This window comes from Saimiri boliviensis, chromosome 5 (assembly GCF_048565385.1).
Source record: "Saimiri boliviensis isolate mSaiBol1 chromosome 5, mSaiBol1.pri, whole genome shotgun sequence".
Lineage (NCBI taxonomy): Eukaryota > Metazoa > Chordata > Mammalia > Primates > Cebidae > Saimiri > Saimiri boliviensis.
The window spans coordinates 32,758,778-32,783,080 of record NC_133453.1 but is presented as its reverse complement, the minus strand read 5'-3'; the positions used below and the strand labels follow the sequence as shown (position 1 = coordinate 32,783,080).

The 24,303-nt window shown below is 40.9% G+C and overlaps 1 protein-coding gene across 1 annotated transcript in view; it reads right to left on the bottom strand.

Annotated features, from left to right (window-relative positions):
- Window positions 1-24,303, bottom strand: part of PLEKHM3 (pleckstrin homology domain containing M3) — a 209,493-nt gene that overhangs the window by 16,928 nt on the left and 168,262 nt on the right. The window contains exon 7 of the mRNA XM_003925603.4: window positions 18,337-18,494. Within this exon, the coding sequence (XP_003925652.2) occupies window positions 18,337-18,494 (158 nt within the window). The remainder of the gene's footprint in view (window positions 1-18,336; window positions 18,495-24,303) is intronic.

The following is a 24,303-nucleotide window of genomic DNA, read 5'->3' as shown; positions in this document are numbered from 1 at the left end:
ATTACTTTTTTAATGCTGTCTTCCTTTTTTTCTCATCAGAAGGCTACAAAATTCTTCCCATTAAATGTGGTGGTGAGACTGGGTGCAGTGGTTCACGCCTGTAATCCCAGCACTTTGGAAGGCTGAGGTAGGCGGATCACCTGAGGTCAGGAGTTCAAGACCAGCCTGATTAACATGGAGAAACCCCGTCTCTACTACAAATACAAAATTAGCTGGGCATGGTGGCATATGCCTGTAATCCCAGCTTTTAGGGAGGCTGAGGCAGGAGAATTGCTTGAACCCAGGAGGCAGAGGTTGTGGTGAGCTGAGATCGTGACATTGCACTCCAGCCTGAGCAACAAGAGGGAAACTCTGTCTCAAAAAAAAAAAAAAAATGTGGTGGTGATGATCCCATCTACACATCAACCACCACCATAAGTGAGACTAGTTAAAGGTAGGTGGTAGAGTCCTGTAAACCCCAGGATGCTTTGTGGGTTCCCCAGATTTCAGGCTGCTGCTGTGACAATAGGGCAGGGCGGAAAGGGCACTGCTCTGGGTTTCAGCAGCCTGAATCTTCCAGTAGCTCCAGGTGTGGTTTGGTGGGGATTCTGGCCTCCAAGGAGGTGGGAGACATGGGCAGGAGATTGCTAAGCTCTCCCAGCTCTACAAAGATTCTATGCTCTGGTATAACTCTGTAGGGTGTTAACATGGGCTGCACCTTTATCTCTATTTTAAGTGCTTTGAAAGTATCAGGAGCTGAAAAGATGATGATGATGATGACTTTTTTTTTGAGACGGAGTTTCGCTCTTGTTACCCAGGCTGGAATGCAATGGCGCGATCTCGGCTCACCGCAACCTCCACCTCCTGGGCTCAGGCAATTCTCCTGCCTCAGCCTCCTGAGTAGCTGGGATTACAGGCACGCGCCACCACGCCCAGCTAATTTTTGTATTTTTAGTAGAGACGGGGTTTCACCATGTTGACCAGGATGGTCTCGATCTCTCGACCTCGTGATCCACCTGCCTCGGCCTCCCAAAGTGCTGGGATTACAGGCTTGAGCCACCGCGCCTGACCTGAAAAGATGATTATTAATGGTAGCTGCAGATAGTTGTGAAGATGTTTCCTGAGGTAGCATTGTTGAGTGGTTTAAATATTCAGAATACTGCAGGGGCTTAGTAAAGATGTGATAATATATATTAGATACCTAGAATTTCTAAAAGAAATTTAATGAGGTATAATATCTGTACTCCTATAATATGTTGTATGAAAAAAGTCTCAAAAATAACAAACATATATTGACAAACCAATATGCTATTGTACCCTTTGTAATCTAAAGCATAAAACAGTTCATTTCAGAACATACTGCCCAGTCTGAAAAGTCAACATTTTTTGTTTGGAAAGGTAAATACTCCTTCTCTTCCCTATTGTGTGTTCAGGTTACTTATTTACAGTCCCATGGGGAAGGAAAAGCACATGCTAAAAACTGACCTAAAAGACATTCTGAAAATGAAATTATCAGAGTAGCTTTGCAAAGCTCACATTTTTGACATCAACTCTCTCCTGATATTAAAGTGTCTATTGACCCAGTAAAACACATCTGTCCCTAACATATGATAAGAATGTCGGCCGGCCGGGCATGGTGGCTCAAGCCTGTAATCCCAGCACTTTGGGAGGCCGAGATGGGTGGATCACGAGGTCAGGAGATTGAGACCATCCTGGTCAACATGGTGAAACCCCGTCTCTACTAAAAATACAAAAAAAAAAAAAAAAGTTAGCTGAGCATGGTGGCGTGTGCCTATAATCCCAGCTACTCAGGAGGTTGAGGCAGGAGAATTGCCTGAGCCCAGGAGGTGGAGGTTGCGGTGAGCCAAGATCGCGCCATTGCACTCCAGCCTGGGTAACAAGAGTGAAACTCCGTCTCAAAAAAAAACAAAAAAAACAACAAAAAAAGAATGTCGGCCATCACTCAATAAAGTCATATATCTTGATAATGCTTACTTAAATAATGAATTTCCTGAAATCATTTTAGAAGTCATTTAAAAGAAAAGAAAATAAATTAATAACTACAGATTATAGTTAATAATTACAGAATAAAACAAACTATTCATTCATGAATTATTTATTGAGCAGTTACCAAGTGTTGTCCTAGAAGAAGCAGTGAGCAAAATATAAAAAGTCTATTTCCTCATGGACCTTACATTATTTCAAAACGGTGGACGGAACTGCAATTTGGATTTGTATCTAAATCCCTTTGGGTCAACAGAATAAAAATCAGCCGACTTCACTGAAAACAACATGACAAACTATCAAACACAAATACAAAATGCTGAGCAATAGAGCAGAAGCAAAGATCTTACTCCTTTTGTCCATAAAAGCTTAAAACAGCGCCATATGCCTGGTATGAAGGTCCAGAGGAGTGGCGGCTTGTCAAAGGACACACAGCAAGTTAGTGGCTGGGAATGACATTGAGACTTTTTTGTTCCCAGTCCAGTTATCTTTTTATGGACTGGCCTGACTGTGTATATTTGACGGATCCTAATGATTTTAGAGCTAATTAAAATTTTTTTCCTCCAGCCTGGGCAACACGGTGAAACCCCGTCTCTACAAGAAATACAAAAATGATCTGGGTGTGGTGAAGAGCACCTGCAGTCCCAGCTACTCGGCAGGCTGAGGCGAGAGGATCATCTGAGGCTGGGAGTCGGAGGTTGCAGCGCGTTGACATGGTGCCACTGCACTCCAGCCTGGATGACAGAGCTAGAGCCTGCCTCAAAAAAGAAAACAAATTTTTTTTTTTCCTTTAAAAGTACCCATTAATATAAGTTTACAGATTAAATGTGACTGTTTTTCTGGTTCTGATACAATGTGATAAAAAACATTAAATATAAAATTATATGTTCAAGCCAGGCATGGTGGCTCATGCCTATAATCCCGGCACTTTGGGAGGCTGAGGTGGGGGGATCACGGGGTCAGGAGTTCGAGACCAGCCTGACCAACATGGTGAAACCCTGTCTCTACTACAAATACAAAAATTAGCTGGGCGTGGTGGTGGACGCCTGTAATCCCAGATACTTAGGAGGCTGAGAAGCAGAATCGTTTGGACTGGGGAGGCGGAGGTTGCAATAAGCTAAGATCGCACCACTGCACTCCAGCCTGGGCGACAGAGCGAGACTCTGTCTCAAAAAAAAAATTATATATTCAATATGATTTCAATTTTATTTAAAAATACACACATATGTGCAGAAAAAAATGGAGAAATAATGGAGAATATTTTCTTTATTTTTGTGTACTTTTCAAATTTTCTATGACAAATATGAATCAACTTTATAGAAAGAAAGTTAAAATATGAGTTAAACAATGAACATTTCCCCTTTAAACAGCAAAAAATTAAGCTGTCTGAAATGCTTAAAGCTAAGATGACCAACACACAATATTAACCAGATATCTAAGTAGAAGCTTGGTAAGAAATGTATCTAGGTGACAGCCATCTATTCAAGTGACCAAACGGCCTCAAAACACAATGGTGGCTTCACCAGCTAGGATTTTGTTTATAAATGCACCATATTAATCAAGTGGCTTAATGGCATTAAGGGTCAGGTCAGCCCTGAGGGGTTCATGAAAGTCTCAGCTATGTTAGCAGACATTCTGAAACATTTTGACATGTGAATACAGAAGCCACCAGGTCAAGGTGAAATGTTATTTACCAGGTTACTCTTTGACCAAAGTTTAAAATCCAGAAAAACTACATTGTGCTGAAGAATTTTCATTAAAGAAAACTGTCATTGACACAATAAATACATTTAAGAGTGGGCAGCCACAGAGCTGAAGAAGGGCCAAATTCCATCAGGGAAGTCATCACCCTGCTTCTGCCACGCACAAGACACGTGAGCTCTCTGGGCCTCAAGATTCCCACCCTCAAAATGCCTACATGGTCCCCACAGTCCTTTCTATCTTTGTTACTTTATAATTCTAAAACACAAGCAGGAGTCTGGTCCTCCACCATCGGATTAGAGAACTATTGAGAAAGTTCCTCAAAATGTTCCTCTTCCAGAGAAAGAAAGGAATGATAAGAAACAAACAGCTCCTCAGAAAAGGTCCCTCTACAGAGGAGCGCAAGTTTCCTTTAGCTGCTTCTGGATCGCACACCTCACTGCAATACTCACCAAGTGGCTGCTTCCCAAGAAAAGCCACAGAAAGGAAATATCATTAAAAAACGGCATATACATCGAGGGAAGCTGTTCCCTCCCTGAAGCCTGTTGTTCTCCATTGTTGAACAGGATGTAACAAGACTGCCAAGCACGGCCCACAAACCTGCTAATTAAGTGCACTGACAGTGTTTGTTTTGGAACCATTTACCAACAAAGGAATGTGTCAGGCTGATTAGTGAGAAAAGGGTATGTAATGTATGTGTATTTGAGTCCAGATGAGGGCATAATCCAGGTATTCAGTCTGTTTGTGCAAGGACTCACAAAAACGAAGGCTGAGCAAATAGGAAGCCACAGGAAAGGCCAGCTTCTGGGCAGGGCTGCTCTCCTTCCCCTCAGGAGTTCTGTTCTACCTGCCCCCATCTCTACCCCTTCCCCACCAAAATTCTTGCCTAAACACTTAACATGAAAGTCTCTTTCTAAAAGTGACAAACTACAACTGGCTCCTCAGAAAAATGAGTCTTTGTAAGGTTACTGACACATCTGGGCTTGACGGGTTTTTTTGGCACATAAAGTAAGTGACAACTTTAGGCAAAATCATCTCCACATTCAGCCTCGCTGGAGCCTTCTCCACGCACTGTGCCCAGGGGTAAATCCAAGGGCAACAGGGCAACAGAAAACACACCTGATGACTGGCTGTTCAAGCTGTGGGGAGAACAATTAGGCATCTCAGCATCATCTATGGGAAGAAGTAGTTCTACATTTTATAATAAAGCAAGTTCTTTCTTTTTAAACAAGCCTTTGTAAAGTTTGACTACAATTAGGTATTTGAAGCTTCATGTGTACATGAGGCTTAAAGGGCAGAAGGTGCCAAGGCAAAGAACAAAGTCCATGCCCCAACAAGCTTAGGTCCTCAGGAGCAGGGAGGTATGGATTGCAGTGAAACGCAAAATGACAAGCACCAATTCAAAACGCCGAGCGTGTTGGGAGGAGTCTCCATGTTCTTCAGCACAAACTGGACATTTCTGAAGTTTGGACAGATGGATGAAAGCAATGGGGTTTGGACTAAGTTTCGTGGGAGACCTTCTTTTTTTGTAAGATTATGTGACAAATTAGATTTTAAAAATGAGAAAGCAGATAAGCCCTGTTAGAAGCTCATCTGCTATGCACTCTTCCATGAGCCTGATGTTTGTTCTCAAGACTGTTGTAGAAAATGTTCTTTTAAATGTGTGCATACTGGCCAGGCGTCGTGTCTCACGCCTGTAATCCCCACACTTTGGGAGGCTGAGGTGGGCGGATCACTTGAGGCCAGGAGTTTGAGACCAGCCTGGCCAACATAGCAAAACCTAGTCTGTACTAAAAATACAAAAATTAGCCAGGCATGGTGGCGCACACGGGTAATCCCAGGTACTAGGGAGACTGAGGCAGGAGAATCACTTGAACCTGGGACATGGAGGTTGCAGTGAGTTAAGATCGTGTGACTGCACTCCAGCCTAAGCCACAGAGTGAGACTGTATTAAAAAAAAATGTGTGCAGACTAGATGTAGTAGCACAGTATGCTAACTCAAGTGGAAAGAGGGTAAGAGCTTGGTGTAAATAAGTTCAGTGCCCTGCCTGCCACCATTATTTCTTGGGAGAGGTGATGGAGTGGTCAACTACCTGTACACAAAGAAAATCTGGCAAGCAATGCTCATCCTACACCTCTGAATGAATCGCAGCGCTTTGAAAAACAACCATTTTAGAAGAGTAACCACTGAGCTGCTAATGCCCTACTAACACAGGAAGAACACCTCCTCTGATGCCTTCCCTGGGGTCAGTGAATGCTGCTGACCAGCGCAGGCTTACGCTCTCACGAGAGAAATACCTTAAATGGTATGTCAATTGCTTCGACCTTATATAGAGAGCTGTAGTGTTACCTCAGACTTGTGTTATGCTCCTCTATCTTTGGAGGTATTTTATATTCCCTTAACTGGTTTATTTAAAAAATGCTGTCATTGTTCTTATGAATGCATATATATACTTAGGCAAGCTTAATTAAGCAATGAGTATTTATGTAATGCTTAGTCCATTTTGTGTTGGTGAAACAGAATACCTGAGATAGGGCAATTTTTTTTTTTTTTAAAGTGTGTTTGGCTCCCAATTCTAGAGGCTGGGAGGTCTAGCACACATGGCACTGGCATGTGCTGAGCTTTTGGTGAGGCCTGGAGCTGCGCCACAACATGGCAGGGACGTGGAAGGGGAAGCAGGCATGTGGAAAGGACCAGACACTGAAGGCAACCCGCTTTCTAACAACCCCATCACAGGAACTAACCCATTCCCTCCAGCACTAATCCATTCCTCTCAGAAGGAGATTAATCCAATTTAACAACCTGATCACCTCTTAAAGGCACCACCTCCCAACGCCTCTACAATGGGCACCCAGCTTCAAAAAGTTTTTGTGGGGACAAACCATATTCAAACCATAGCAAACGCCTACTAGATGAAGGATACCAAAGTTAGTTTTCAGTAGAATCTTCTCATAGAATACTCACATTTAAATACAGTGCCAAGTGACATAAATGTCACGAAGTCTTTTTTTTTTTTTTTTAGACAGAGTCTTGCTCTATTATTCAGGCTGGAGTGCAGTGGTGCAATCTTGGCTCATTGCAACCTCTGCCTCCCAGGTTCAAGTAATTCTCCTGCCTCAGCCTTCCAAGCAGCTGGGACTATAAGTGCACACTGCCATGTCTGGTTAATTTTTTTTTTTTTGCGTGTGTGTGTTTTAGTAGAGACGGGTTTCACTGTGTTGCCCAGGCTGGTTGTGAACTCCTGAGCTCAGGCAATCCGCCTGCCTCGGCCTCCCAAAGTGCAGGGATTACAGGCGTGAGCCACCGCACCCGGCCTGGTCATAAAGTCTTTAAGTGCAACGTTTTTCATAGTGAAAACCTAGAAGGATGACTTGCATGTTACATGAAAAACTCAAGAAAGCCAAATGGACAGGACAGAAATGATGAAACTGACTATGACTGCTGGTTTATTTTGTAAGTCCCATGCTAAAAATGCATGTTGAGGGTTTTTAAGATGAAGTGTTTATGTACTTGTAATCTAGAAGCATTTCAAGATTCAGAAACAGCATCTTTGCAGAAATGTAAAAAGCAGGATTGTCTTTCTAGCAGCATTAGGAAGGGGATCTTAATAACAAGAGAAGATTAGTGATGTGTAAAGATGTCAGAAAGAAAGCTGCATAGGAGGCAATTTAAGGATTTTAAAAAATGAATCTAAGACCTGGGTCATTTTGTGGATTTATGCGACTTTTTTGCTTTTATAGTCATTGTTTTCCCTTACATCATAGAGCAGTGTCAGCCTAATCTTCTGATTTGTAATTCTTAAAAGTTAGAGCCCTTCCTTCTTATTCTCAGTCAAGGAGGGCATGTTTTGTTATTGCTATTTTTTAAGGATATGGAATTTTATCATTGTTTTATCAAAATGTTTATCTCTCCCAAAGCTGTGCTTTCCTCATAGTCCTCCAGGAGGATAAATGCTGGATTAGGCTTTAGTAAAGCAGTTTTATGATTTAGGATATTCTTATTGTATTTAAAATCTTAAAATCTGGGTTTTAGGGTTCTCCTATTTAGAGTAAAGAGAGGTATGTATTTAATTTGTGTTTGAGGATGAGCACAGTAGCTCACTCCTGTAATCCCAGCACTTTGGGAGGCCAAGGTGGGCGAATCACTTGAGGCTAGGAGTTTGAGACCAGCCTGGCCAACATGGTGAGACCTATTCTCTAATAAAAATACTAAAAATTAGCAGGGCGTGGTGGTGAGTGCCTGTAATCCCAGCTACTCTGGAGACTGAGGCAGAAGAATCATTTGAACCCAGGAGGCAGAGGTTGCAGTGAGCTGAGGTCATGCCACTGCACCCGGTCTGGGCAGCAAGAATGAAACTCTGTCTAAAAAAAAAAAAAATGTGTTTGAGAAGAAAGAATATCTCAAAGTAAAACTGTCAGCATTATCTTCTGAATGGAGGAAAGGTTGCTTTGGTGCAACAAACAGGGGTTTGCCTACAGAAGCCTGGTTTAGGCAGATCCTCAGCTTCGTAGGTACCCCTTGCTGCACCTGACCTGCTAAGGGATGCACAGCAGGTGGAAACTCTGCCGTCACCTCCACAGCAGTACTTTGGCCATTTTATAAAAGAAAGGCATATCTTTCCCCTAAACCAATCTAATCATGGCTTATTGCTCTGAGTGCAAAACTCCCAAAGCAGCAAAGCTGGGTGCGGTGGCTCACGCCTGTAACTACAGCACTTTGGGAGGCTGAGGTGGGCGGATCACCTGAGGTCGGGAGTTCAAGACCAGCCTGACCAACATAAAGGAACCCCATCTCTACTAAAAATACAAAATCAGCCAGGCATGGTGGCGCATGCCTGTAATCCCAGCTACTCGGGAGGCTGAGGCAGGAGAATTGCTTGAACCCGGGAGGCAGAGGTTGCGGTGAGCCGAGATCGTGCCATTGCACTCCAGCCTGGGCAACAAGAGTGGAACTCCATCTCAAAAATAAGTAAGTAAAAATCAAAAAGACTCCCAAGGCAGCAAATAAAAGGACATTTCAAAAATAGCAGTATTGGAGAAGGCTTCTTTAATGACAGAGGTACATAATTTTTTCAAATTGATTTTAGGGGGTATATGGCAAAATGTTTTGAAGACTACAGGTACAGAAGGAGCACTGAGATATAATGGAAAAAAACATGGATTTTGGAGTCAGATGTATTTGGATTCAAGTTTTGGCCTTATCTCTAGGGCCAAGTTAATTGCCTTCTCTGAACCTAGGTTTCTTCACTATTAAGACAGAGGCAACACTATTTCCTCAGAGGACTGGCAGAAAAATTAGATAAGATATGTAAGTTGCTGGCATTAGTACTAATAAATGTTAGTACCATTCCCTTACAATCCTAGCACCTTCTCTATATATGCCAGAGATGGGGATCCTAAAAATTAATACCAGGGATATATTTTCAAATTGCATAGTTGGCTGGGTGTGATGGCTCAAGCCTGTAATCCTAGCACTTTGGGAGGCCGAGGTGGGTGGATCATGAGGTCAGGAGTTTGAGACCAGCCTGGCCAATATGGTTAAACCCTGTCTCTACTAAAAATAAAAAAATTAGCCAGGTGTGGTGGTGGTAGGCACCTGTAGTCCCAGCTACTTGGGAGGCTGAGGCAGGAGAATTGCTTGAACCCAGGAGGTGGAGGTTGCAGTGAGCCAAGATTGCACCACTGTACTCCAGCCTAGATGACAGAGTGAGACTCTGTCTCAAAAAAAAAAAAAAAAAAATTACATAGTCATGAAACTTCCTTCTGCATAATGATTAACTTAATAAGGAAAAGAAAGCCTGAAGGAGTTGACCAATGCTTGCTATATACTCATAATCAAATAAACATGTTAACACGGAGTATATTCTAATACTGAAGAACATAAATCAGTGACTCAGAGTTCAACATAGTGCTCCCTCACACAGAGAGGAACAATAGACACTGGGGACTTGAAAGAGGGGAGGGAGGTAGGGAAAGGCTGAAACACTTCCTGTTGGGTACTGTGATCACTACATAGGTGATGGGAATCAATGAAATCCGAAGCCTCAGCATCATGTCACATATCCTTGTAATAAACCTGCATATGTGTTCCCAAATCTAAAATTTAAAATGAGAGGAAAAAAACCTCCAAAACCTAAAAAAATACAGAGGTCTATAATACTTTCAGAAACTGTGAAACTTCTTCTTATTCAAAATGCACATCGCTTCTGTGGATGATGGAGCCATTCTGGTAACTCCAGGCCCACCCTCTACTGTGCTCCTCTCACACTTGTATAGAACTGCCTAACGGCCTGTCTGTCCCTACTAGATTCAACCATTTGTGAGCAAGTAGCATGCTGTGTTCACTCTGTCTCCAGATCCTAGCCCAATGCACATATGTGATATGCTCAATAAATCACTTATTAGGGCCAGGAGCAGTGGGTCACATTTGTAATCCCAGCACTCTGGGAGGCCAAGGCGGCTGGATCACCTGAGGCCAGGGGTTTGAGACCAACCTGATCAACATGGAGAAACCCTGTCTCTAATAAAAACACACAAAATTAGCCAGATGTGGTGGCACATGCCGAATTAGCCAGATGTGGTTTCGCCATGTTGGCCAGGATGGTCTTGAACTCCTGACCCCAGGTGATCCTTCACCTCGGCCTCCCAAAGTGCTTATAAGCATGAGCCACTGCATCCTGTCCTGGACTTTTAATAAATGATTTTTTTTTTTTTTTGAGATGGAGTTTCATTCTTGTTGCCAAGGCCAGAGTGCAGTGGCACGATCTTGGCTCATAGCAGCCTCCGCTTCTTCAGTTTGAGTGATTCTCATGCCTCAACCTTCTGGGTAGCTGGGATTACAGGTGTGTGTCACCACATCCAGTTAATTTTTATATTTTTAGTAGAGATGGGGTTTCACCATGTTGGCCAGGTTGGTCTCGAACTTCTGACCTCAAGTGGTCCAAGTGATCTGGCCTAGGCCTTCCAAAGTGCTGGGATCACAGGCATGAGCCACCATACTGGGCCCTGAAATGTTTTTTTTGTTTTTTTTTTTTAACTGAACTGTAATATTGCTATTCAAGTGATAATTGGACCTGAAAGGATATTAAGTATATTTTTGAGGACACAAAAATGCCAAATTTAGCAGGAGGATCAAGGGTATATGGTAACAAATTCACTAAATATCTTATTTCTAAAATTTTTACATACAGATTTTTTTTTCCTCTCTGATGCCTGGGAAGCATACAGATTTTTAAACATGTTTTACTATGAAAAATTTCACACATATGCAAAAGTAGAGAGAATAGTATAACAAATCCCTGTGTACCTATCACCTAGCTGCCACAATTATTAATATGTGATAATTTCTTTCATCTGTATCACCCCCCCTACCCCATCATCAGATTATCCTCAAGCAAATCCCAGCCATCATATTACTTAATCCATAAAGATTTCAGTTACACAGAGATTTTAAAATTTACTTTACTATTCAAATTTATTTTTGTTTATCACATTTATTTATTTAACACATCTTTATAGACATGTTTTGAATCAGCAACTCAGTATTTTTGACTAAAATTTTCCTTTAATAAATGTTTTATTAGTGTCTCTTTTTGCCTTTTCACAGGACTGTATAAACTACTCTTGGTGTTTAATTGGAAGCTGAACACCAAGAGAAAGCTCAACACGTTTCTAAGAAGTGTTAACCTGGAATTCCAGGAAAGCTGGTCAGCGTTCCTTCTGACTCAGATATTTGTGCAAGTTTAGAAAACTGCATCTGACTAAGGAAGAACGTGGATTCTCCATAGTTTTTACTACTGAGCAAAGGCCCCTAAGAACCTACAGTATATGCTGATGTGGTTATTTTGGTGAGAATCCAGCACCTTAACTATGACCATAGCTACATTAGAGGAGTGATTCTTTTTTCTAGGGTGATTCATAATCATATGGAGTCCTTGAAGATACAGATTCTGGAGGTTTTTTTTTTTTTTTTTTTTTTTTTTTTTTTTTTTTGAGACGGAGTTTCGCTTTTGTTACCCAGGCTGGAGTGCAATGGCGCGATCTCGGCTCACCGCAACCTCCGCTTCCTGGGTTCAGGCAATTCTCCTGCCTCACCCTCCTGAGTAGCTGGGATTACAGGCACACGCCACTATGCCCAGCTAATTTTTGTATTTTTAGTAGAGACGGGGTTTCACCATGTTGACCAGGATGGTCTCGATCTCTCAACCTTGTGATCCACCCGCCTCAGCCTCCCAAAGTGCTGGGATTACAGGCTTCAGCCACCGCGCCTGGCCAGATTCTGGAGTTTTAAAAGCCAAGTCTTACAAAAGATTGTGATGTACAATCAGAGGACAGCACCTCTGCCCCAGACAAGGCACAAGTCCAAGAACCCAGGGCTTTAAAAATGTGTGCGAAATCCAGTGCCTAGATCTTAGTTCCTAATGTCATTCTTTAACAAAAGAAACCAAGGCTCCTTCGACACATGTCGGTTCCTAGGATTAGGGCAGGAAATAAGTAAGATGAGCCTGGAGCATCTGGGAGTGCCAGAAAGTAAGAAAATGCTAAAAACCAAACCAACCCAAAAACAACACCCCCAGCAAAAATCCCATAATGAATGGGGTATGTCAAGGGAACAGAGGAGGCTACTGAGAGCTTGAATGGCCAAAGCTGGGACAGTTTGAGCAATACAATATAGTACTGGATTGTAACCCAAAGTATAAACAAACTATGCACAAGTCCACACTGATTTAAATAAACAACTGAAAAAAAATTAAATAAATGAGGAAGAAGAGACAAATATCCCATGTGGAAGGATTCTAAATAATTTTATCCATACTTGGCTCCCAAGGGGGTGGAATATAACTTCCCACTCCTTAAGTGTGGGCTATACATAGTGACCTCCTTCCAAAGGGTACAGCATGGAAAGAGGGGGAGGAAGAGGAACTTCACGGTGGAGAAACCTGACACAAACACTACAGTGATAAGTCATGTTGATCGGATGTTCCCTTGATATGATGTGATGAACATGGCACTACCTCTATGGCTTTCCTCCCCAAACCCATAAAACCCACTCCATGCATAAGAAAACATCAGGCATATCCAACAGAGATAGGCTTTTTAAATTTTTTAATTTTTTTTTTGAGATAGAGTTTTGCTCTGTTGCCACCAGGCTGGAGCACAATGGTGTGATCTCGGCTCACTGCAACCTCCCCCTCCCAGGTTCATGCAATTCTCCTGCCTCAGCCTTCCAAGTAGCTGGGACTACAGGCATGTGCCACCACGCCCAGCTAATTTTTGTATTTTTAGTAGAGATGGGGTTTCACCAGTTTTAGTAGAGATGGTCACGATCTCTTGAACTCCCAATGTGCTGGGATTATAGGTGTGAGCCACCACGTGTGGCCCCAACAGAGATATTCTATAAAATACTGACCAGTACTCCTCAAAACTGTCAAGGTAATATAAAACAAGGTCTGAGAAACTGTCACAGCCAAGACAGGCCTAGGGAGATGGGACAACTAAATATAATGTGGTATCCTGGAACAGAAAAAGGATAGTAGGTGAAAACTAAGGAAATCTGAAAAGTAGGTGAAAACTAAGGAAATATGGACTTTAGCTACTAATAATGTATCAATATTGGTTCACTAATTGTAACAAATATACTATACTAATGTACAATCTTAATGGGGAAACAGTGTGTGGTATATCGGAACTGTGTACTATATTTGTGATTTCTCGGCAATTCTAAAATTGTTCCAATAAGGTTTACTAAAAATTGTTATCTTTGAGCTTTGAGTCAACCGTTCAGTTGAACAGTTTTTAAATTTTTATTAATAGACCATTTTTTTAGAATGGTTTTAGATTTACAGAGAAATTGAGCAGCAAGTTCCCATATTCCACCACCACCTCCTGTTGTGCTTTTTTTAATTAACATTTTGCAATCCTATGATACAGTTGTTACAAAATTAGTGAATCAATATTGAAATATCATTATTAACTAAAGTCTGCCATTTAAATTAGGGCTCACTCTGATATATAAAACCATAGGTTCTGACAAATGTATAACGTCATGTATACACCACTGAAGCATCATACAGAATAGTTTCACCGCCCTACAAATCTCCTGTGCTTCACCTAATTATCCCTTCTCAGCCCCCAAAACCCTGCAATCATTGATTTTTTTACTGTCTGTATAGTTTTGTCTCTTCCAAAATGTCACATAGTTGGAATCATATAGTATAGTGTGTAGCCGTCTCAGAATGGCTTTGCTCACCTGGGATATATGCATTTAGATTTCTTCCATGTCTCTTTGTGACCTGACAGCTCATTTCTTTTGTTGCTGAATAATATTCCATTGTATGGATATGCCACAGTTTAGGCCTTCATAAACTACTGAAGGACACCTTGGCTGCTTCTAGTTTTCAGTGATTATGAATAAAGCTGCTATAAATATCCATATGCATGTGTTTGTGTGGATATAAGTTAACCTGTGTTATTTCAAAGTACTTTTCTTTAAATGTCCAAATGTTTTAGGATTTTTCAGGTATTCTGTTATTGATTTCTAGTTTAATTTCATTACAGTTTGAGAGCAAACTTTGCATGATTTCTACTCTTTTAAATTTGTTCAGATTTTTTTTTTTTTATGGCCCAGAATGCAGTCTCTCTTGGTAACTGTTCCACGTGACCTTGAGAAGAATGTATATTTTGTTGTTGTTCAATGAAGTATTCTAGAGATGTCAATTAGATCCCGTTAATTGGCAGTGCTGTTTAGTTTAGCTATATGCTTACTGATTTTCTGCCTATTGGACCTGTCAGCTATGGACAGAGAAGTGTTGAAGGCTCTAACTACAACAGTGAACTTGTCTCTCTCTCTTTTCAGTTCCACCAGTTTTTGTCTTACATATTTTGACTCTGTTCATACATTAAGGATTATTACATCTTTTTGGAGAACTAACCCATCCTTATCTTTGGGGGTTCTTCCTCACCAATCCTCATTCTAAAAATGAAACTGAACATTCTTTGTTACCTAATACGATGGAGTTAGGCAATGTTTGTTTGTTTGTTTGTTTGCAACTCTAGTATCTCATTCTGAATATCTCACTCTGGAGATAAAGGTAGTGAGTGAAAGTCTGGTATTATTTTTTTCAGTATTCTATAGCATTCACTGGTGAAGCCATCTGGCCTCTCTGTGGGAAGATTTCAAAATTACTAATTCAGTTTCTTTACTTGTTTTAGGTCTACTCATATTTCTACTTCTTGTTGAGTCAGTTTTGGTAATTTGTCTTGTTAGTCATGTGTTCATTTCATCTAAATTGTCTAATTTGTTGGTATAGTGTTGTTTATAATATTCTTTTATAATTCTTAATTTCTGTACCTCTTTCATTCCTGATTCTGGCAATTTGTATATTTTCTTTTAATCTCTTGATCAGAGTGGCTAAAAGGTTAACTTTGTTGATCTCTCATGGAATTAACTTGTGATTTTTCTGTTTACTATTTCAGTGATATCTGCTCTGCTCTGATCTTTATTCTTTCTTTTCTTCTGCTTGCTTTGGATTTAACTTACTCTTTTATATCCAGTTTCTTGAGTTGAAATTTTAGGTTACTGATGAGAGCTTTCTTCTTTTCTGATACAGATATTTATGCCTATAAATTTCATTCTAAGTGCTACTTTAAGAGTTTTTCATGTATTTTATTTCATTTCAAAATATTTTAAAATTTCCCTTGTGCTGAAGGGGGGAAACTATCCTTCTTTGACTCATGAGTTGCTCAGAAATAGACTAATCTCCAAATATTCTGGGGTTTCATTTTTTTTTTTTTTTTGAGATGGAGTCTCGGTCTGTTGCCAGGATGGAGTGCAGTGGCGTGATCTTAGCTCACTGCAACCTCTGCCTCCTGGGTTCAAGTGATTCTTGTGCCTCAGCCTCCTGAGTAGCTGGGACTACAGGGGCCTGCCACCTTGCCCAGCTAAATTTTTTTTGTATTTTAGTAGAGATCGGGGTTTTACCATGTTGGCCAGGATGGTCTTGATCTCCTGACCTTGTGATTCACCTGACTTGGCCTCCCGAAGTGCTGAGATTACAGGCATGAGCCCCTGCACCCGGCCACTGTTGTTTTTTGAGATGAAGTCACATTCTGTTGCCCAGGCTGAAGTACAGTAGTGTGATCTTGGCTCACTGCAACCTCTGCCTCCTGGGTTTAAGTGAGTCTCCTGCTTCAGCCTCCTGAGTAGCTGGGATTACAGGCGTATGCCACCACACCTGACTAATCATATTTTTTTCTACTGTAAATCTTTAATTCCATGTGCCAGAGAACATACTTGGTATAGTCCCAAAATTAATTGAGACATGTTTTGTGGCCCAGCATATGATTTATTCAGTGGAAATCATTTAGAAATTCTTTACTAAAACAAGTCTTCTTTTTTTTTTTTTTTTTGAGACAGTTATGCTGTTGCCCAGCCTGGAGTGCAGTGATGTGATCTCTGCTCACTGCAACCTCCGCCTCTGGGTTCAAGTGATTTTTGTGCCTCAGCCTCCAGAGTAGTTGGGATTACAGGAATTTGCCACCATGTCCAGCTAATTTTTTTTATTTTTAGTAGAGATGGAGTTTTTCCATGTTGGCTAGGCTGGTCTCAGACTCTTGGCCTCAAGTGATCCCAAAGTGCTGGGATTATAGTCGTGAGCCAATGCTCCCAGCCATTAAACATATTTTATTGCAATATAATTCACGTACCATAAAACTCACTCCTTTAAAGTATACAATTCACTAATTTTTAGTGTAGTCATAAGACCATGCAACCATTACCACAATCTAATTCCAGAACATTTTCATCAACCCAAAAAGAAACCTATGCCCATGAGTAGTAACTCTTTTCCTCCTTCCCCTAAGTTCTAGACAACCACTAATCCATTCTATGTCTCTATGGATTTGCCTATTTGGGACATTTTATATAAATAGAATCATGTAATATGTGGTTTGTATCTGGCTTCTTTCCCTTAGCATGTTTTCAATGTTAATACATGTTGCAGCATGTATCAGTACTTTATTTCCTTTTTATAGCTGAATAATATTCCATTGACTGGATATACTACATTTTGTTCATTTTGTTTGTCCATTCATCAGTTAGTAGACAATTAAGTTGTTTCTACTTTTTAGCCATTACAAACGCTGCTGCTATGAACATTTGTGCACAAGTTTTACGTGGTGTGCATTTTTTTTTTTTTTCGACAGAGTCTGGCTGTGTTGTTCAGGCTGGAGTGCAATGGTACGATCTCAGCTCACTACAGCCTCTGCCTCCTGGGTTCAAGTGATTCTCCTGCCTCAGCCTCATGAGAAGCTGAGATTACAGGTGCCTACCACCATGCTTGGCTAATTTTTGCAGTTTTAATAGAGACAGGGTTTCACCACGTTGGCCAGGATGATCTTGATCTCCTGACTTCATGACCCACCCGCCTCAGCCTCCCAAAGTGCTGGGATTACAGGTGTGAGCCACCATGCCCAGCCTGGTGTGCATTTTTAAGAGGTATCTAATCTCTAGGCTATGGGCAAAGTTACTGTTCACCAGTGTCTTCTGATTTTACTCCAAGTGGTTGGTCCGGTTGGGGCCTTCCTCTGAGATTGCAGTTTCCCACTGCCTCTCCCTTGGCCCTAAAAAAGCTATGAGGAGCTTCCTCCCTTTAAAAGGAGGCTAATCTCTAGGTTATGCAAGCTCTATAAGCTAAGTACCTGCGCAGAAAACAGGAGGCCAAACTCTGCGTGTGTGTGTGTGTGTCTGTGTGTGTGTATGTCTGCATGTCTACGTGTTTATGTGTCTGTTTTTCAGTGTGTGGGCCAACCCAAATTCCTGCATGTTTACAAATAGTCTTTACGTTTAAGGAGAGGCCAAAAGGGCTGAGTCAACTCTCGGTATCTCAGCTCTACCCTGCATGCTTCAACTCTCCCTGGCTACAAGCCTTACCTTCTGTTCTGAACCACAGTATAAGTGAGCCCTGCAGGATGGGAAATGAGCCATGACATTCATGCCCAGAGAAGCCAGTGTATACATATACAGTGTAGATTTCTATTACGCTTTTGGGATGAAAGGAAAAGTAATATGTATCATTTGTGAATCATCCATCAATCCATGGATGTGATGATGCCCAAATATTACTTTGGTTAGAAAAATCATCCCACATAAACTCCCATTTTCTCTCCTTTGGATCCTAAAACTATCATCGCTTCACTGCAGTGCATGCATCTGCGGAGAAAAACACATGGCCAGACCCCAGCAGCTCACCAGTGTCCTCTAGTTTTACCCCTGCCGGTCAGTCCGGTTTTGGCTTTCCTCTGGGACTGCAGTTTCCCATTGCCTATCATTTGGCCCTGAAAAAATTATGAAGATGCTTCCACCTCAATCTTCATTTTAAAATTCAACCTGAATACTCTCTGTTACCTAATAAGGCAGAGTTCGGCATTGTTTCTTTGCAGCTGTTATCTCATTCTGGAAAAAGGTATCAAGGTAAGGGGTGGAAATAAATACAGGAAACCAAAGGGAGAAACATGTTCTCCAAGGACAAGGGAAACCTGATCCAGGGTAAGAGACAGAGATACAGTACTTGACTAAAAGTTGGCCTAATTTGGCCAAAGAAAACGGCATATTACACATTCAGGTGTTCTTTTATGAAATAAGATATTTTGTACCTGCTTGTTGAAATATCCTCAAAAGGGTACAGGATCTCTCCATTGTTACAGATTTCGCAGATGAACCCCTTCTGGCTACAAAGACTGCAGCTGTACACGTGTGAGGTGGCAAATTTAATGACCTTGCCCAAGAATGGAGCCAGCTTTCCCTCTATTACCTGCAGAAAGAGAAATGGGACAGGGAAGCAAATTTAGTGAGAACAGAAGTCTTGCAGACACAGGAAAGGAAAGGAATTCCTTTCCTTTACACAACAGGAAAATCTCTAATTATAATTTCTCAGCAGCTCTGAGGAAGCAAAGACACAGTACTTTTGCTCCAAAAGAACTTTCTAGTTTAAACCACTGGAGGTTGTAAATTAAGACACTGAAACTTCTTTTGTATTGCTTCATAGTGTGGTATAAAAGATTGAGAATCAACAAATGGGGAACCCTACTTTGACTGACCAACTTCACTGTTAGGGTGTGGTATAAAAGGAATGTGGTAGGTTTCCCAAAGTAAACAGAAAACATACAGAGTAAATCTGAATGCATAAGTTTATGCTGTAAATGCAATAATACCTTTTCTCTGATGAAAAGAGAATGGGATCGTTTTTTTCACCATCTTCCCCAAGAACATATAGTGAAATGTGGGAAAATAGGTTTTTTTTTTTTGCTGCTGGTAAGTATAATAAAAAGAGCTTGCAGTATGGCAGTCTGATGGCCATTTTCAGCCTGAAGGTTTTTTTTTTTCTTTTAACTCGTGGTGATTTTTAAAATGAGGCAACTTAAACATCGGGAAATTTCACATACAAATGCAGATTTTTGGAAAAATCAGATGATCTAGAGCAACTAGGCTTGGATTCAATGTGATAATGATCCCGGCCCAGCAAAGGGGCTGCCTGTTTCTGCTTCGATATCTGCTCTGCCTGACAGCTGTCCCCACCAGGCCCCAGGGTCTTGCATCTGCCTGCCTTTCACAGTGGCCTCGTCTGTTGGCTTGTATACATCCCAAGTCTGGAACCCATGGTCCATCGATCCTTTCTTACTTAACTAATGCCCATGAGCTTCAAAGACTTCAGCATTTCACATATCAGCTAAATAAAATCTGCCTTTACTTCTAATTAATGCATATACAAAAACATGCTGGTTTTGATATAAGAAAACAATTGAAGATTACACTTAATTTGGAAATAGCTGGAAATAACTGAAAATAGTTGGATACTTTCTTTCAAATGTATATAGTTACATTACAGTTTTATAAAAAATAATATCTGAGGAAAATATAGTATAAATTATACCTAACGAGAAATTACAATGTCTAGGTGAGTAGGTAGCAGTGACTGGTAATATAAAACCAAAAGACTACAAAAAATGGAATCATGTCTTTTGCAAAAAAGGAAGCTATACATAATACCAGAGATAAAAACTGAAGTGGTTTTTAAACATCATGGAATGATCCATGTTTTAGAAATAAATATGATGATGATTCCATTCAATTGCCAGACAGGGTGCCCTCCCATGGGTGGAAACAAGTCTGATCCAAGCCAAGGCTAGACTTTGGGTCCCACGAAGATGAGTTCTCTGGAAGACTGTGGTGGGTTGTACCAGGAGGTGACTTTGCCTCTTGGCTCGCACCTGGTCATTTGCAAAGGAAAGGAGTTGGAAGTGTGGGGAGAAAGATCTCCTTCAACTGAGAGTCTTTCCCCTTCAATACTGGAGAAGTAAGCCATGCGTTTCGTCGAGTTCCAAGGCCATGCTTGATGCATAGGCAAGGCTTGCTTCAGTCACCCATATGTGGTGACTTAGACCTAGACCTAGGAAACCAAGTATGAGTGGAAGATGAACCTCGGTTTAACTGTGCCAGAGGAAGCAGCTGCCCAGTGCCTACCCCGCCTTGCCCCTCTCTCCCTGTACCGTGAAAACCCCCTCTCATGTCCTCAAGGCAGTGCCTGCAGGCCGAGGCCATTCTGTGAGTTTCCATCTTTCTTCCACCAGACTCTAAGTCCACTCTCCTCCAAGAAAGTGTTGTCTTTTCTCACCCAGAGTATTAACACTACTAAGTCTTTCACCTGAATTTATGACTCAGGATTTATTCACATCCTGCCTACTCTAGGCTCACAGAAATAAAATCAAGTGCTAGACACACTGGCTGCCACTACAGCACTAGCCTTGGGAGCTGGTGGTGGCAGCGGGAGATGCTGCCTGGCATGCTGGGCCCTGGCAGTGCGTCTGCAGTGTCGCCCATTGAGCCCTTTCTCAGTTAATGGATGTCGAGTTGGGTCATCTGTCCACTGAGCCGACCGTCAGGTAAGCAGCCAGAGGCTGTGGGCAGACAGAAGCTCAGAGATGCAGCATAAGGCTCTTAAAAAAACCTGGCCATTTGCTACCTCTAATTCCCTACTGCTTTGGCATATTGGGCTATGTGTTACTCTTTAAGATAATAAAAGAATAACTTTTCTATGAAAAAAAGATAAATAAATATAATGGTGGTTAACTCTAGGGAGGGGAATAAGTCAGAGAAGCAAAAACACAACCATATACAAAATTGTGTATATTACATATATATGTATTAGCTATCCAAACTCATTTTCTATTTCTTACCCTGGTTCAACCAAATTGTCACTTTGTATTAGCTGTGTTTGTGCATTAAAAAATGTATAATAATTTTGCATTAAACTGCAGAAGGTGAACAGAAAAATCAGGTTTATTGCTTTGTGAGAGTTGAGTTTTTTTTCTTAGTAAAGGGGGTAGAAATTATCCTGGCTGTTTTGAGTCAAGCATATATTTCCCACCATTCTTCAACTTACTTTGCTCTCCATTACCTTTAGAAAGCCATAGATGGACCTTCTTTTATTTATGTTCTCTGAGGAACCATTAACTCCAATAAACCCCAGTAAGGCATGATCCTAATACCAACACATGATATGTACTTTCTAAGAAATAGCCAGTGACAAATCATATATGCAACCACCGGTAAACACTTTTCAATTCATCATGAAGTTATTTCTAAATTGTGATGGTAGCACTTGAGTTGAGTTCGGTTTTCCTCATTTCACTCTTCTCTAGACAACGAAACTTTAATGAGGCATTGAAAGAGAGGCATTAACAGACTATAGCCCATTTAAGGGAAAACAACCAGGATAGAGAACAGTCTGGAAACCAGGTGAGTAAAGGCTGATGAAGCTGGGATGAGAAGAGAAGACGCTGAGGAAGACATGCGAGCGATCATCCAGGATCTAAAGAAGAAGTTTGCGCATCTTGTGCATAAAGTTTTTTCTCCATTTAGATTTCCTTGGAGAAAGGGTGTGAACATTTTGAAGGCTTTTGAAATATTTCACCAAATTTACACTGTCAGCAATGTATACTTATTCTTAACTAGGAACCTTAATAAGCTCTGGGGATTGAGATTGTCATAATATTTAGTCTTCCTCTAAAACAATGTGATACGTATCTCCATTTCATTAAATCTTCACTTATTACTACTTAATACAAATTTATTTCCGTGTACAAGCTACTCACATTTATTATTTATTTTATTTTAGGTTAAACTTTTGTATATTTTCCTTATTAGCGTTTGCTGGTGTATTAGAATATACTGACACTCATGTGCATCTTACCATATGACAATAATTACTGAATTTCCATACATGCTAACGATTTTTAGGTGATTCTTTTGGGTCTTTCTAATATCATATCTCTTATTTATGTTTCATTTTTTGTTGCATCAGCCAGGGCTAATGGTGCAGTGGCTATTTTTATTATTTCAGTAAGAATCAAATGGGAGCTTATGAAGTTTATAGTGAGTGACTCATTTTCTCCATCAAATAGATATATCATATCATTCAACACATTTCATTTATTCCCCCTCCTTTTAAATGACAGCTATATTGAGATATAATTCACATACCATGTGATTCATCTATTGAAAGTCTACAATTCAGTGGTTCTTCGTTTCTTCGTTTTAGTCACAGAGTTGTGAAACATCACCAATCCGTTTTAGGACATACTACCAACTCTCTGAAAAACTCTATATCCATTAGTAGTCACTTCCATTTTCTCTCTACGCTGCCCCTGCAACCCTGTTTGGGTGCAGTGGCTCACGCCTATAATCTCAGCACTTTTGGAGGCTCAGGTGGGCAGATCACTTGAGGTCAGGAGTTTATGACCAGCCTGGCCAACATGGTGAAACCCTATCTCTACTAAAGATACAAAGAAGTTAGCCAGGCATGGTGGTGCATGCCTGTAATCCCAGCTACTTGGGAGGCTGAGGGAGAATTGCTTGAACCCAAGAGGCAGAGGCTGCAATGAGCTGAGATTGCACCACTGCACTCCAGCCTTGGCAACAAGAGCAAAAACTCCTTCTCAAAAAGAAAAAAAAAAAAATTAAATAAATATATTTTCTGTCTTTATAGATTTGCCTATTCTGGAGATTTCATGTAAATACAATCATATAATATGTGGTCCTTTATGACTGGCTTCTTTCACTCAGCATAAAATGTTCAAGGTTCATGCTGATTTTCTTTTAAGTGCCTTCACTGTAAGTCTCTTTTTTCCAACCTACCCTAGACTTTTATCACTCCTCTCTAGATTAATAAAATAATCTCCTAGTTTTATTTCTGGATGTTAGTCTTTTTCCTTAGATCTATCATGTATACATATTAATCAGTTTTAGACATCACTTTCATCAAGTATCACCTCTTCCCTCAAACCTTTGGTGAATTCTTTTTTTTCATTTTGAGACAGAGTCTTGCTCTGTAACCCAGGCTGGAGTGCAGTTGCTGGGATAATAGACACGAGCCACCATGCCCAGCTAATTTTTTTGTATTTTTAGTAGAGATGGGGTTTCACCATCTTGGCCAGGCTGGTCTCGAACTCCTGAGCTCGTGTGATCCACCCACCTCAGCTTCCCAAAGTGCTGGGATTATGGGCATGAGCCACTGCACCTGGCAAATTCTTAGCGTATCATTAATCAAAACTCTTCACTCTTTCATTTCATAAAATTATATTGAGTTACTATGTCCCAGACACTCAATGTAGAGCGAACTGGACAAAACTGGAGCTTACATTGTGCCTGGTATGCAAGCGGATTCCGTATTAGCCATCCAAAATCATTTTGTATTTCTTAACATGTATGTCCTGTTGTGGGCAAATTTTCCCCTATGGAGAACATGCTTGCTCTTGCTCCTGTGCCATCATTCATGTCATTCCTCTATCTGGAGATTAACTTTTCTTAACCCTTACTTAAATTTCACATAGGCTTCATGGCTCAGATCTACCATGGCTTGATCTAGAAAGCCATCTTTGGCTACTTCAGACACCATAAATCTCTTGTGTTTCTCCCTAGAAATTAACTTTTACATCACATAATTTAATACAGAACTTGATGCTGTTTTGTACTCTTTGCTTTTAACATGTGAGTGCTTTGTTTATCCAGCTGTAGGCTGAACATTTAAAAATGATGATATTTGACCATTTTTGTCCATACAAATGGCAATTTTATATAGAGCAATCTTAGAGAATATAAATTGCTTGGGGGCAAAGACTAAGTCTCATACTTGTTTGAAACATTTCCTCTCTGCCAGGCATCCAAATTCTTGTTGACTAACCAAGGATGCCTTTCTGTCTTTATCCCTGGCTGTCAGCAGTCATATCTTAGGTTGTCTTTATGACACAAACATTTGCAATCATTCTGCTGTGTGATTCAGGGAGGAGGATAAAGAGTGCATGGCCTTTATGGCAGCTCAGCTATTCTGGGATCCTTTTGCTTATTTTTATTTTTATTTTCTTTTTTTTTTTTTTGAGGCGGAGTCTTGCTCTGTCTCCAGATTGGAGTGCAGTGGCACAATCTCGGCTCACTGCAACCTCCGACTCCCTGGCTCAAATGATTCTCTTGCCTCTGCCTCTCGAGTAGCTGGGATTACAGGCACACACCACCACGCCCAGCTAATTTTTGTATATTTAGTAGAGATGGGGTTTCACCATGTTGGC